We start from the raw sequence: 13,378 nt of genomic DNA on the forward strand, positions 1-13,378 counted from the left end.
TTCTTTATAACTTTTTTCAACATATATAGTGAGAGATGTCATGGCTAAAATATAATAAAACTGCTAAGGATTTGTTAATTCCAGCATCCAACGCGTGAGAATTTGCTGCTTTTCTCTTTTTTATGTTATTGTAAATTGAATATATTTGTGTTTTGGGCTGTTGCTCAGACAGAAACATTGACGAGAAATGGACAAAGCCAGCAATTTTAACGTGAGACCTGGTTAGAATTTTCAAATCAAATGTGATTAGCAATTAATCAGAATCAGAATCAGAATCAGAATCAGAATCAGTTTTATTCGCCAGGAGAGGACACATACGAGGAATCTTTCTTTGGAGCATTGTTGCTCACACTGTGCTTACACAAAAAAACAAAATTAATCAAATAAACAAAGAAATAATCACTATATACAACTATAATTTGCATTAAGTGGAACAAATAAAGAAGCTGAAATGTTAATCAAGACTCAGTTAACGTTATAACGGTCCGTCCTCATTTACATTAGCGGGATTTGTCAGATAATTTTTGAAGCACTACTTAAATATATTAATATATTACCTTTATTGATTCATGTGAACATTTTTATTGTTCCCTAAAATTATTTGATAACATGCACATCTGGATTGATGTTAATATCTTTATGGGCATGATATATAGGCTATAGAAATAAGACGCTGCAGATAAATGTTTGAGTTCCATATTTGAACGTGGTCTAAATCACGCGAGACTTCTAAACTGGAGCATTGTGGCGACGAGAGTATACTAGTGGAGTTGTTGACGGAGAGGGAGGAGGAAGGTTCAGTGTTGATAGGACGAAAAAAAGAGTGTAAAAATAGCATTTAAGCAGGAGGAAATAAGAAATTTATTATGGCGTCGGGGGACACCCTGTACATAGAAGCGGACGGGTCAGAAATGCCAGCCGAAATAGTGGAACTGCATGAAATCGAAGTAGAGACAATCGAGACAACAATTGTTGGAGACGACGGTGAACATCAGCCTATGATCGCCTTACAGCCTCTTGACACGGGTGATCCAAACTCTATTCACTCGCACCAAGAGGTGATTTTGGTGCAAACAAGAGAAGAGGTGGTGGGTGAGGATGACTCTGAACTGCACACGGATGACGGTTTTGAGGACCAAATCCTCATCCCAGTCCCCGCCGTAGAGGAGGACTATATCGAACAGACTCTCGTTACTGTCGCCGGGAGAAGCTCGTCGACGGGCCGGATGAAAAGGGCTGGAAGCGGAAAAAAAGCAGGCAAAAGGAGCTACCTGGGCGGGGGAGAAATGGGCAGAAAATGGGAACAGAAACAGGTCCAGATAAAAACGTTGGAGGGGGAGTTTTCAGTGACTATGTGGGCATCGGGTAAGTTCAGAGTCCTGAGTGAATTCTTTCAAGCTGCCCCCTCGCTTTGTTCTCAGTGTGTGTGCCGTTTGATTGGGCCCGGTGGGGGCCTTGTCCTTCGCTAAAGTATGAGCTATTTTCCAACTCGGAACCACTTAAAATCCATTTGTTATGTTTTTGTTTTTATTGGGAAGCCATGTTTTATGTGTCGATGGGCGCCGCCATATTTCCCGGTCTAATAAGTATGGCGTCCCGAAAAAATGGCGTTTATTTGGCCGACGAAGATGGCGGCGAGAGTGGGATCGAGTGCAGCTGGATCCGCTAGGCCGCTGTGGCGCAGTTCAGTTCAACGGTAGCGGTGGTGGTGCCTTCAGGAACCCCTTATACTTCACTTCCACTGCACACTTCCGATGAAAGTGAAAACAAAATTAATACTCCACCCAATTTGTTAAACATAATAATAATAATAACACTGGTGACAATGATACATTTGGTGGCCATGTCTACAATATGTTTGTTGAATTAAAACCTACTAGACATTTAATTAGTAGTAAATAAGTAAGTTTGGCAAGAAATATCGGGAGGGTTGTGGGTGACATGATTAAGGTTTAGCTCGAAATGGCTTTAATCAATTCTTTGCACGTGTTCTTCTGGTACTGTCTTAATTATCAACCCATTTGTTCCTCTCATTCAGATGACAAGAAGGACATAGACCATGAGGAGCAAATCACGGGTGAAAACTCTCCTCCGGATTATTCTGAATACATGACAGGAAAGAAGCTTCCTCCTGGAGGCATACCAGGCATTGACCTCTCAGACCCCAAACAGCTGGCAGAGTTTGCACGGTTCGTGGTCATGTTGATTTTCATGTTAAGTCAGGCTGGATGATGGCGAGCCAAATTCAGTGGGCTATTATAAAATAAATGTATTCATACAAGAGTTTTTTTTTTTAAGAGAAATGAGTTTGCTTCAGTAGAAGCCAGTTATATGAACATTAAAAACAAATGGTGTAAAAGTGTAATGCAGTTCATTTGGTCAAACCAGCGTGTGATGTGAAATGGTCCATTACTCATAAATGTTTTACCAGGAGTTATTTGTTAAGTGTTTGTATTTCAGGGGTGTGGATAGTTGGGAACAGTCTAATGATATGACCACTTTTATTTTTGTTGCAGAATGAAGCCAAGAAAGGTAAAAGAAGACGATGCACCCAGGACAATAGCCTGTCCACACAAAGTGAGTGCAGTGTTGCTTATTACACTATTTTATACAATACTGTGCAAAAGATTAAGGTTAACATACATGAACAGAATCATACTCTGTACTGTATGTCTTTGTTGACATTAACTTACTGAGAACATGCATGTTTTAATACATTGGTTTAAAGAGCTGATGTGATTCAGTTGCTAAAGCTACACAGTAAAGTCAATATGTCCCGAGTGATTAGCTTTATCTGTTTTTTTTCTCCCGCTCAGGGATGTACCAAGATGTTCAGGGACAACTCAGCGATGAGAAAACACTTGCATACCCACGGGCCTCGTGTGCACGTCTGTGCAGAATGCGGCAAAGCCTTTGTTGAAAGTTCAAAACTGAAGAGGCATCAACTCGTACACACAGGAGAGAAACCTTTCCAGGTGAGGTCCTTTTTACTTCCTGCAGGTCACTTTATTTTCCTCCTTCTGGAGATAGCTGCATACTTTTACTTTGATTCGATAAGAAACTTGACCCATATGGCTTTGTGGAAGAGCAATTAAATGCAAACCTCTCTTGTCATCTCAAATGCCTGCAGTTGAAATGCTATAACTTTATCTGTGAGCCAGGTTGAGACATGCAGCAGCGTTAACTCATCTCTCTCATCTCTAGTGCACATTTGAGGGCTGTGGCAAGCGGTTCTCTCTGGACTTTAACTTGCGCACACATGTGCGTATTCACACTGGAGACCGCCCGTATGTGTGCCCCTTTGATGGCTGCAACAAAAAATTTGCCCAGTCAACCAACCTGAAGTCTCACATCCTCACACATGCCAAAGCCAAAAACAACCAGTGAAACAACAATGTGAGCATACAATGGAGGACTCGACATGCTTTGTTGTGAGACAAGAAGTCCCATTTGTATCATCAAGGTTTTTGAGAAATGATCTTTTCTCAAACTTTTTGATAAACTAATGGAGGTTTAAACAAGGAACTCGTGAGAACCCCGACCCCCTCAGGCCTCCTACCCTACCTTGGCGCTACCTGGATGGAACAATTTACACTTTCTTCTTGTGAAGATGTTAATTCACGGATCTGCACCTAAAATGTATTTATACCTTAACACAGCCAGGTCAAAGTCTTTGCAAAGTATGTCAAATTTGCATCAATCCTCAATGACCTTTTCAATTTTGTACTTTCCCCAAGTGTGCATATTGTACACTGTTTGACATAAGCTCTGTGGTAATGTAAGTAGTAAGATTGTCCCCGTAGCCATTCTTGGGTTTGTTTGTTTTACCTCTCCCTTTCATGTGAGTGTGTTTCGGGGGGGGGGGGGGGGGGGGGGGGTCTTTGCATATTTTCATTTTGTACAACACAATATCAGAATCATGTAGATAATAGCCATGTTTCAATAGTGATCACCAATTAAAATGTTCCCCCCCCTTGCACTACCAATACAAAGTGTCATTTGTCCTCTTTACAAACAAAACTCAACCGAAAATATAAGCAACATTTATATTATTCCGCTGTTTAGTTGCAATGTCATTTAGAGACAAATACTCAAGCTGCCCAAGCAACGGTTTTATTGAAGCTCAATCATTTCACATTTGCAATTAATTGATAGGAGTATTGAAGTTGCTTTTTTAGTTGTTTAATAAAGCACTTATTTCTTTGTTTGGTAACATGGACAAGAAAAAAAACATTTTTCAGTGCACTGCATATACATGATTGACAATTGTGTCATGTCTTAACACTTAAATTGAGCAGCTTAAAAGTGGCATCTTACAGCGGCTAAATTGTGTAACAATGGGGCAAGCGCTGTCGACTCATTGTTTGTCTGAAATTAGACAAATACAAAAGAGAGGCTGTCAAAATATGCATTGGAAATTAAATGTTTAATTTGGATAACGCCTTTAAGAGATACTCTTTGCTCACTTTGCCAGCTGCTCATCTCAGATGTTATAATCAAGTCTTTAGTTGTAACATGATTTGTTGGCAATTCATTTCCATTACATTTTCTTTTGCACAAGCATGTGGTACATGTTTAAAAACTATAGCATATAGAGCAGCCTTCACAGGGTAATCCTGGACAATCAATTCACATTGTCAATTAAAAATCCATCTTTAATAAACTCGCACAGGCAGTCTCTCACATTAAATATCTGACTTGAGGATTTACGTGGTTTAAGGATAAAAACAACTGCAACAATGCTGGTGGGAAGAACTGCTAAATCACTTTTAACCCACATAGTACAGTGCATTTGGTTAATTTAACAGAGTAAACCACAACAAACCAAAGTAAATATCAACTTTTAAAAAGGTCCTGGTAATCTTATTGTTGTTCCAGTTTTATCTGAAATACATGAGTACATTTTTAGAATTGCATGCCAATGGTCTATTTGTTACTACATTAAATGATGACTTGTACCTAGCTTATCCCTGCATAGTAGTATGGCAAAATAGACACTATTACACATTTTAGCCATCTGTCTTAATACAAACAAAATGTGTCTAATTTCATGCTAAATTGTCTGATTTTGTGAAATGATTGCATCTTGTATATAGATTCTTGTGCCAGCTAAACATAACACTATCAATATAAAAAAGTACTTAAATAGGCCTATGTGTACATCTAAGAACTTGAACTGGTGTGTGTATTTTAGTACATGTTCTTGAATGCATAGCAACCACTTAGCCAACCTTCCAATTTCTGTATCTAGTGGCATGAATTTAAGGCATAAGATTACAGTTAACACTAATCTGCCTGTAAATGTTTTTGATTCAAAGAGAAATCTGGGTCAGTTATATTGCAGCGAACAGCAGAAACAAGCAACTGCAGTGTAGCGTTTAAAATCTCTAACCACCACTATCCCTGACCTACAAAATATTTAAGGAAACAGTTTTAAACCTTTTGGAGAACAAAAATATACAGATAAAAATGTTCCTGAATAATGCAGTGTTTCAACCTCAAATGAACTCAATAAAACAGGCATACATTTTAAAGTGTAGACATTGTTTTCCCTCTTCTGCAGTGCCCTGCCTTTGGATGTGCATATATATGTCCATGTATGTACCTGCTCTCAGAGCAGATGCCACCCTGATGGTTTCACTCATGAACTGGGGGGGTTTCACTCAGCTAGCAGGACAGCCAGCAGTGCAGGGTAGTTCGGTGTCCCCCAGCCTGTAACAGGATCCCACGATGGTGCAGCACAGAAACCTTTACCCTGAACCTGTTCATCCAGACAGCTCAGGTGACAGCCTTCAGTCACCTGGAGACAAGGATGCACAGCATTTAGGAACCAGACAATGATTACAAAATGTGTTGCAAAATGGTTTCCTTCTACTTTCTTTAAACATGATGTCTTAATGAATATACAAAACTCACTGTTTCAACTTACAGTAGCAAAGTGACCAAATATATCAGTTGTCTGGTGTTTTTTAATACTGAATGTGACAATACTAAAAAGTAAGTTATTTAGGAGTGGAATTTAATTAAGTTCTACAATTTGGTTCCTTGGGTATACGTTATGTCATTTCACTTGTACATGCACTGAAAACGCTGTTAAAATGCTTTGTAAATACACTGAGTGGCCACTATTATGTACACCTGTATAATCTAATACAACTACTGTCTACTTTAATGAAGCCTATCAAGTTTTATAGAGGCATCTATTCAATTATGTTCTAGACCGCATTCTATTGTCTATTATTTTGCCCTTCCTTCCCTTTATGTAAATAGGAAGAACAAACAAAAAAATCCAAGGTACCTCTTTTATATAATGTTGTCAAGTTAAGTACAACAGCTCATTTAACTAGTACCTAGTTCCATTTCTGTGTTCAGCTATCCTATCTAATAAAAGGCCAAAGAAGCCCCCAAAAATAATCTAAAAAAAATTGCTGTGGCATTGAATTGCAATAGGTTACAGATACAGGTGTACCAAATAAAGTGGCTACTACGTGTACGTGAGATTGTTACAAAAATCAAGTCTAAAAACAAGCTTTAAGGGGCAACTATAAAAAAGTTTTCTGATGCATATATACTAACTTGACTTACATCAAAGAGAGCTTGTCCTTTGAGCTTGTAGAGGCGAGGGTTGAGGAAGCCCAGGGCAGGCAGGCCCTTTAGCAGCCGCTGGTCATTGATGAGAGACAGCATGCCTCCAACCACAGGCGTTGACGCCTGGAAGGTAAATCAATCAAGATGTAACGAAGCAAGTGAGTGGGGTTTAGTTTTCACTTAGGAAAATCATCACCCAGTTAAAAAAAAAAATGTACCGAGGTCCCAGACACCCAGGGGACAGGAACTCTGTTGATGACCACCCAGTAGTTATCCGACAGGGCAGCAATATCCGGATAGGCTCTGCCGCTGGTATTGAAATATGACTGAGGAGGGAGGGTTGCCGTTACAGTCTTCAAATACCCATCCACTGCACTGGCCTAGATGAACACATCCACAGAATTAATTACAGTGTCTGCTATAACTGAGCAATAACAGCTGATGACCTGATATTATTACTTGGTAGTCAGGCATCTTGAAGACGTTGCTGAAGCCTCCTCCACTGATGTAATCTGTGACTTCATATGTGACCTTAAATGGGTTCTTGAATGAAGTTCCTCCTACTGTAGTCACATATGGGCTGGGAACAAGACACAGGGAATATAGCATTAAATGTTTAGTGCTTTTCCATAATCTTTTGAAACAAGGATTGTATTAGCGCTTTTTGGTATTAATTTCAAGACCTGCACTACACTAGATACACTACAGTACATACATAATGAGGCAACTTTTGTCTGAGGCACTAAATCAGTCTTTTTCTAAACATAGTGCAGGGTAAATTCTTTGTTCGATTGAAATGGAACATCCATATGCCTTTGTAGATTCCAATAACAATATAATGCATGAGACAAATGCCTTATGAGGTCCAGTTCTAAGCTAGTATCAGTATCTAGAATCATGCAGAAACTAGTTGGCTTTCAGAAATGTAGAAATGTTTTACCTTGATGCAGGAAAACTTGGTCTGAAAGAGTTTTGTTCTTTACCCAAATGTCTGCAGCCTGCACCACTGTCACCTGAGCATGGTACAAGATTGATGTAAGAGATGCTTTTTACGATTTAAGCTCAGAGAGACTAAAGATGATGTGGCAGGTAATCATATAGTATTGACAACTGGCAGCATTTTGAGGTTTGTTGTTAGGTGTGGAAAAAAGTACAGGTCAAAAGGTAACGTGTAAACCTTTTTTTCCCAGAGCCAACGTGCCTTGGGTGTTAATTTAAAACAATACAGTTATTTTGATGTTTCAAGTGAGATGTGATGTTGATAACAATGGAGCAAAGCCACAGTAAGTTGACACACTGCCAAAGAGACCAAGGGCGTCTTGTTTTTGTTCATCAGCTCCGTCTCAGGACGCTAAACTTAATTACAGCTTACATTTGTTGTGGTATTGTCTGCGTCCACTGGAATTAGGTTTATGACTGACCAAACAAGATGAATTAGAAACTAAACCAGAAATAAGTGAAAGGTCACAGTCATTGCATGTAACAGGACTGACAAAATGTGACTCTCTGCTACAAATAAAAGGCATGAGGATAGGTTTTGCATACTTTCTCCTTACTGACCAGAAGCAAAAAGCAAGGAGAGTCCCCTGACGCCAGCCTTCATAAACTCTGTGTTGATGCGCATCATGTACGCAGTAGACAGGCTGTCTTCATCGTCTCCGTAGCTGATAGTGTGAACCCAGGGCAGGTCAGACATGTTGCTGAGCAAAACCATCCACTGGAGGAAAGGCTCCTGTGACTCATGACGACCTGATGACAATGAGAAAATTAGTATGTGTGTCTTTTGATAGGGCTTAAATGTGGGTGGGCATACTGTAATAAGCCAAAAAAGTACTATGCCTAATCATAGTAATGCATTTGTACTTTCTCCACTTTCTAAAGTGTATGGTGTTTTGCCTACAAAGGAAGGAACCTGTTAGATACTTTTACTGTAAGTCAATAAAATGTTTTAATTTTAAGTTCTCCACACACACACGCCCAAAAGAAAAAAAAACAAGCCCAACCCGACCAGTTAACTGTAATAATGAGCCTGAGCCCGATTTAAACTCAACAGTTTAATATGTGGACTGTTCTGAGTCCATATTCGAAACGGTCCAAATCCGTGTTGTTTGAACTACAGAAATCCGTTCATAAATCCATAAATAATGCAACAAGGACGAAGCATGTAAACTGCATTGTTCAATGGATTCGAATGAAGAAACGTAAAAAAAAAATAATAATAATAACTCAAGCCTATCTTCCTCAGCCCAAAAAGTGTGGGTAACAGATTAAGGTAGCAACATAATCAAAGCACTGGAATTGGGCTATGAGACTAGATATTGTCTTATATTTTGGATAGCATAATTTTGTGATATGACATAAGTGTTGTGTTTTCCTGGTTTTAAAGACTGCATTACAGAAACTTTTCTGAACTTCCCAGACTGATGTTGCTGTTCTATTATTTGCCTTTTCTCCACTTAGACATTATGTCCACATTACTGATGATTACTTATCTAAAATCTAAGTTTGAGGCTATTTTGTTAAAACACCAGTTGTCAACCCCAGATTATTGCCGCAATATCGATAGAGGTATTTGGTCAAGAATGTGGTGATATTCCAGCCCTACCCTGGAACCATATAGGAGACTTTCTTGTCACATTTAATCTCAGTATAAATCATCTAATCAATACAGTCCTTTGCCACAGTCTGCATGCCGAAGCACTAGCCGGCAACGCACCGGATATAGGAGAGACCATATCTGGAGAGGCATAGCTTTCTCCCCACCCAATTAGGCTAATAAAGTAATGATTTTAAAAAAAAAACACAAATGCTTGATCAAGGGCCCGGCCCAGCCTGAGGATAGTGGCTGGAAATATCAGCCATACCCGTGGGTCGGGTCAGGTCAAGTTTGGGCTCAGGTAGAGAATCTAAACTAACACACACACAGACCTGGATTGGTGAAGATCCATGTGGAGATGTTTGCCCCTGTGCTCATGATGTACTCTACATCCAGACTAGCCTCCAGGCCAGCCTTTCCTCCTCCTTGAGTGCCTACAACCCGGTCCACCTGAGAGAGATGCTTGAAGCTCCTGCCATAAATGCCCATAAACTCTGCCAGGTCTGCAGGGCTGTAGTACTGCTCCAAGAACTAAAATATTAAAACACTTTGCTAAAGTGAGCAAGTACACCAAGTTGTGGTAAGAATATACTGTCTGAGCTAATGTATACATGTCTAACAGAGACACAACACACAGTGTTTTACAGTATTATTAATCAACTGAAAGTCACACCTGAGCTACAGCCTGGCTGTTGTTCTGAGCTGTTCCCACATCAGTTGCTGTGAGGTTATAGCGGGCCCTTAAGATGGCAGGAGTCACTCCAAGGTGCACCCCAGCCTTGGACTGCTTTTGCTTCCTGTTAGAAGAGGCTTTATTGAGGTCCTGCCCTTTAGGAGGGAGGCGGTGAAGCCCTCCAACTGTGGAAACACACCCACACATACCAAAAACGTTATCCATCCAGCAGTGTTAGTACAGATCCTAACTTAAATATACAGCAATCACAGATGACAGCTGAACATTTTACAGCTAAGGAAACCGTTCTCACCAAAGTCCAGGTGCTGGTGAACATCATCATGAACAGAGTACGGAGCTGAAGACCTCACCAGAGAATGGCCGTCCCTGATGTAACGGTGGAACTTGCTACCTGGAAGCAGCGTCTCTGCAACCCTTAATACAAAAAAAAAAAAAAACGACCACAGCCTGAATATCTACAAATCCACTCCTAATTGATGACATATAATCAGATTCAATTCCAGGTTTTTAAGAAACGTAATGCTTTGTGTGCAAAACAGATATAACTCTAAGTATGTTAAATTTACTCCATGACTGCTGCCAGTAAGTAAAACTTGGCCTAGATTTACGAATTTCAAAAGACTGCAGCACAAAGTTTGATTTTAACCAATAACCACAAAAAGAGGAACAGTATCATGAGATAAGTGTATGGGCTTTTTATGGTTTGCAAACAGAGGGAACTTGAGCAATACACTACATTCTGTGTCTAAACTGTGTCAAGAGCAAGTAAAAAGTACTGTTGGGTATGCAGAACAAATGTTGCTTAAAAAAAGATATGCTTACTCTGCAGTCATTGTGCATTGTAAAAAGTCCCTAGTGCGTACAGTCAGGCAGTTACTAATGCCATGGCTCTGCAGCCAGTGATGCACCACTTTTTGAGTCTGTTCAGACGGACGCACAAGGGAGGATACTTCCTCCAGGGTAAGGTGTTTACCTGTGAAGGACAAAACAGACCTCTGTCACGCTGATGTACTATAAAAAGGGGTTTGCCTCAAAAGTTGTTTTTTTTAAACTGTCAAGCCAGAGCATTTAAGTTCATATTCCTTATGATAAGCTTCACGGTATGAAGGACAGAATTAGAAACAAGTGACCACACAAACACCATTGAGCATCTTAGTTAACCAAGTGTATGCTGATTTTTTTAGACCCTAAATGTGTTTGGTCACTTCAAGACCACCGGCAATTATCAGACATAGCTCTACCATATTGTGCTGAGTCAGGGTCCGACACCAGGGTGAGTATTTCCTCCAGCAGGTCAGCGTTTTGCTGCTTCAGGGCGAAGGTCAGCTCCAGCTCCTCTGTGGGATCCACCCGACCCACATGAGTCCAGTCATCTGGTATCCTGAGAAAACAGTTTCTTTCACTAAAGGTGGCTTCAATTTACTCAACACTGTGAAACTGAATATATAGCTGCTAATCAACCTGATGACATTGTTGTGATTCTACAGTTAACTAAACCTTTATTCAAACATTCAGAAACATTACAGTAATTTGACCATTTTTGACCAACCCAGTGTCAATTCTTTTTCCTAAATTTGTGCAATTCTGTTCTGCAGTTTATGAGGAAATTTACACGGTTTTCAAATACTCACAAAACAGCCACAAATTAACGGGAAGACATCACACATCCAAGAAATCAAAACTGTTCAGCGTGGTCAAATCTGAATCGGATTTTTGCACTTAATTTAGTGCCACACTTGGAAACAAAAAAGTCTCCAAAGTATTAGTTTCCTCAAAAAAACTCACATACTTGGTGCAATGATAATAGGTGCAAATCACTGGACAATTTCCCAGACAAAGAACCCACCCTCCATATCCGAGAATATTGTAAGGATTTTGCCTTTTATAATTTTATTTGGGCTAGCTAGGTAATTGCTGCACATTTGGGCTGTCAAGACTGGTCTGTGTCTATAAAAAAGTCAATAAGGTTTAACTTTCAAATTCTGCAAAAAAGGGTTTAAACAAGGTGCGGGACAAACATGATTTATTAAAAAGGACAGAGATAAGGAAATGACTCTTAAAGTGGATTTGCTCACATGACATCTTGGTCATATTCCAGATATCCACTCCAGACCAATGAACTGAATAACAAGGGGATGGAGAAGGTCACCCTGGTGAAAGAAGAAACAAAATATTTCATAACTGTAGCCGGAAAAACCTCCTCGCAAGGGTAAGGGTGACAAAGGTAACAAAAAGTGTCAATGTGACTTTGCTTCGTGTGTATTACACGCATTTATTAACACGCTCAATACAAACATAATAAACTGTTCGCTTACTATTCATTTATAACAAAAAGACACGTTTTTATTTAGCGTTAACCTTATGTGAACATTACTGCTGTGTTAGCTGACAGCTAGCTAGTTATCTATCTGGGTCAGCACAACCGGTAGGCTAATAACAAATAACACAAGGTGCGCCGCATTACAAGTCACGTTAAAAAGAGTTAGCGTCATCTGACTCTTTTCTTTCCAAGTTATCGCTATGATAAAATACATAACTATGAACTTATTTAAAGCACTCACAGTGTGTTCATCGTGTCCTCGGCTGGTACAGTTGACTAAACTCAGCTATGGACAGACGGTTAGACTCAGCACTCACGTGACATGCTTTCACGTGATTTTGTTATTCACTTCCCTTTTTTTCCTGGTGCATTTAAATTCATCCAGACACGTTCAGACAACTTTATTTTTTATATTTAACATTTGAATGCAGTATAAAGTCAGTAGCAGTCATCCCCGCTCTGACATTTTTGGCTTTATTGGGTAAATGTGGAAGGCATAGATCGACATAGATCCACGCTCCATGTTGTGTATCTGAGTCAGATCTCTGAGCTTCCACAAACTGGTCGCTGGTTATCCGTGTGTACATCAGAGCAGTCAGAGGGACTTTTACCGGTTGACCGCTTCCACCAAACCTAAAGGAAGGTTGGGTCAAATTAAGTAGCCTACTGGTTCTCCACTGTGTTGGGGGTTCCCAACCTATGTGATCTCTGGCCTTCACTATTAGCACGGAAAAAAATATATAGCCTATTTGCTAACATTAAGTTAAAAAAACTATCACAAGATTTTTTCTATTCTACCCATTCACATTATATATAAATTCAAGCACTTTAAATGTGTAGATTTTTTTCACTTTAATTTCACAAACTTTCAAGGATTTCAAGGCCTGTGGGAACCATGACAAATGTTTATTAAAAGAATGTTACAAGTGACTTTTGGGACTAGGACTTAGGGTACATACTGGAACACAGCAGCATATTAACATGTTGCATATGTTGCATATTATAAAAAATTGTAAAAAAAATTGCCAACTATTGAAACATAACAGGCCACACTGTCTAAACACAAACTGTTACACATTACAGGTTATGAAGCTTCAAATCAGATACTCAGACCATAGTGTTTGTTTCACACTGAAGATATCAAATCCAGAGTTTGTTTTAAAAAATCCAAAAACATATC

The 13,378-nt window shown here is 39.5% G+C and overlaps 2 protein-coding genes across 2 annotated transcripts; one reads left to right on the top strand and one right to left on the bottom strand.

Annotated features, from left to right (window-relative positions):
• The first annotated feature begins 745 nt into the window (after positions 1 to 745).
• Positions 746 to 3,986, top strand: yy1a (YY1 transcription factor a). The gene is made up of 5 exons (XM_032500011.1): positions 746 to 1,365; positions 2,039 to 2,189; positions 2,517 to 2,577; positions 2,817 to 2,975; positions 3,205 to 3,986. Exons 1-5 carry the CDS (start codon positions 867 to 869, stop codon positions 3,385 to 3,387), a joined length of 1,053 nt encoding a protein of 350 aa, XP_032355902.1. The 5' UTR covers positions 746 to 866; the 3' UTR covers positions 3,388 to 3,986.
• A 413-nt stretch (positions 3,987 to 4,399) lies between these two features.
• tpp1 (tripeptidyl peptidase I) lies at positions 4,400 to 12,527 on the bottom strand. Its single transcript, XM_032500010.1, has 13 exons — positions 12,440 to 12,527; positions 11,954 to 12,028; positions 11,120 to 11,259; positions 10,701 to 10,851; positions 10,171 to 10,292; positions 9,858 to 10,042; positions 9,517 to 9,715; positions 8,149 to 8,337; positions 7,529 to 7,601; positions 7,048 to 7,168; positions 6,807 to 6,968; positions 6,586 to 6,711; positions 4,400 to 5,800 (listed from the first exon to the last, which is right to left on the bottom strand). Exons 1-13 carry the CDS (start codon positions 12,448 to 12,450, stop codon positions 5,660 to 5,662), a joined length of 1,695 nt encoding a protein of 564 aa, XP_032355901.1. The 5' UTR covers positions 12,451 to 12,527; the 3' UTR covers positions 4,400 to 5,659.
• Positions 12,528 to 13,378: the final 851 nt, after the last annotated feature.

The sequence above is a fragment of the Etheostoma spectabile genome, chromosome 20 (genome assembly GCF_008692095.1).
Source record: "Etheostoma spectabile isolate EspeVRDwgs_2016 chromosome 20, UIUC_Espe_1.0, whole genome shotgun sequence".
Classification (NCBI taxonomy): Eukaryota; Metazoa; Chordata; class Actinopteri; order Perciformes; family Percidae; genus Etheostoma; species Etheostoma spectabile.

Coding starts and splice junctions, on each gene's coding strand:
- yy1a (XM_032500011.1), top strand. CDS start 867: ATGGCGTCGGGGGACACCCTGTACATAGAAGCGGACGGGTCAGAAATG. Junction 1,366..2,038: donor AGTGACTATGTGGGCATCGG/GTAAGTTCAGAG, acceptor CCTCTCATTCAG/ATGACAAGAAGGACATAGAC. Junction 2,976..3,204: donor CAGGAGAGAAACCTTTCCAG/GTGAGGTCCTTT, acceptor TCTCATCTCTAG/TGCACATTTGAGGGCTGTGG.
- tpp1 (XM_032500010.1), bottom strand. Junction 11,260..11,953: donor GAATATGACCAAGATGTCAT/GTGAGCAAATCC, acceptor CTGTTTTCTCAG/GATACCAGATGACTGGACTC. Junction 9,716..9,857: donor ACAGCCAGGCTGTAGCTCAG/GTGTGACTTTCA, acceptor TTAATATTTTAG/TTCTTGGAGCAGTACTACAG.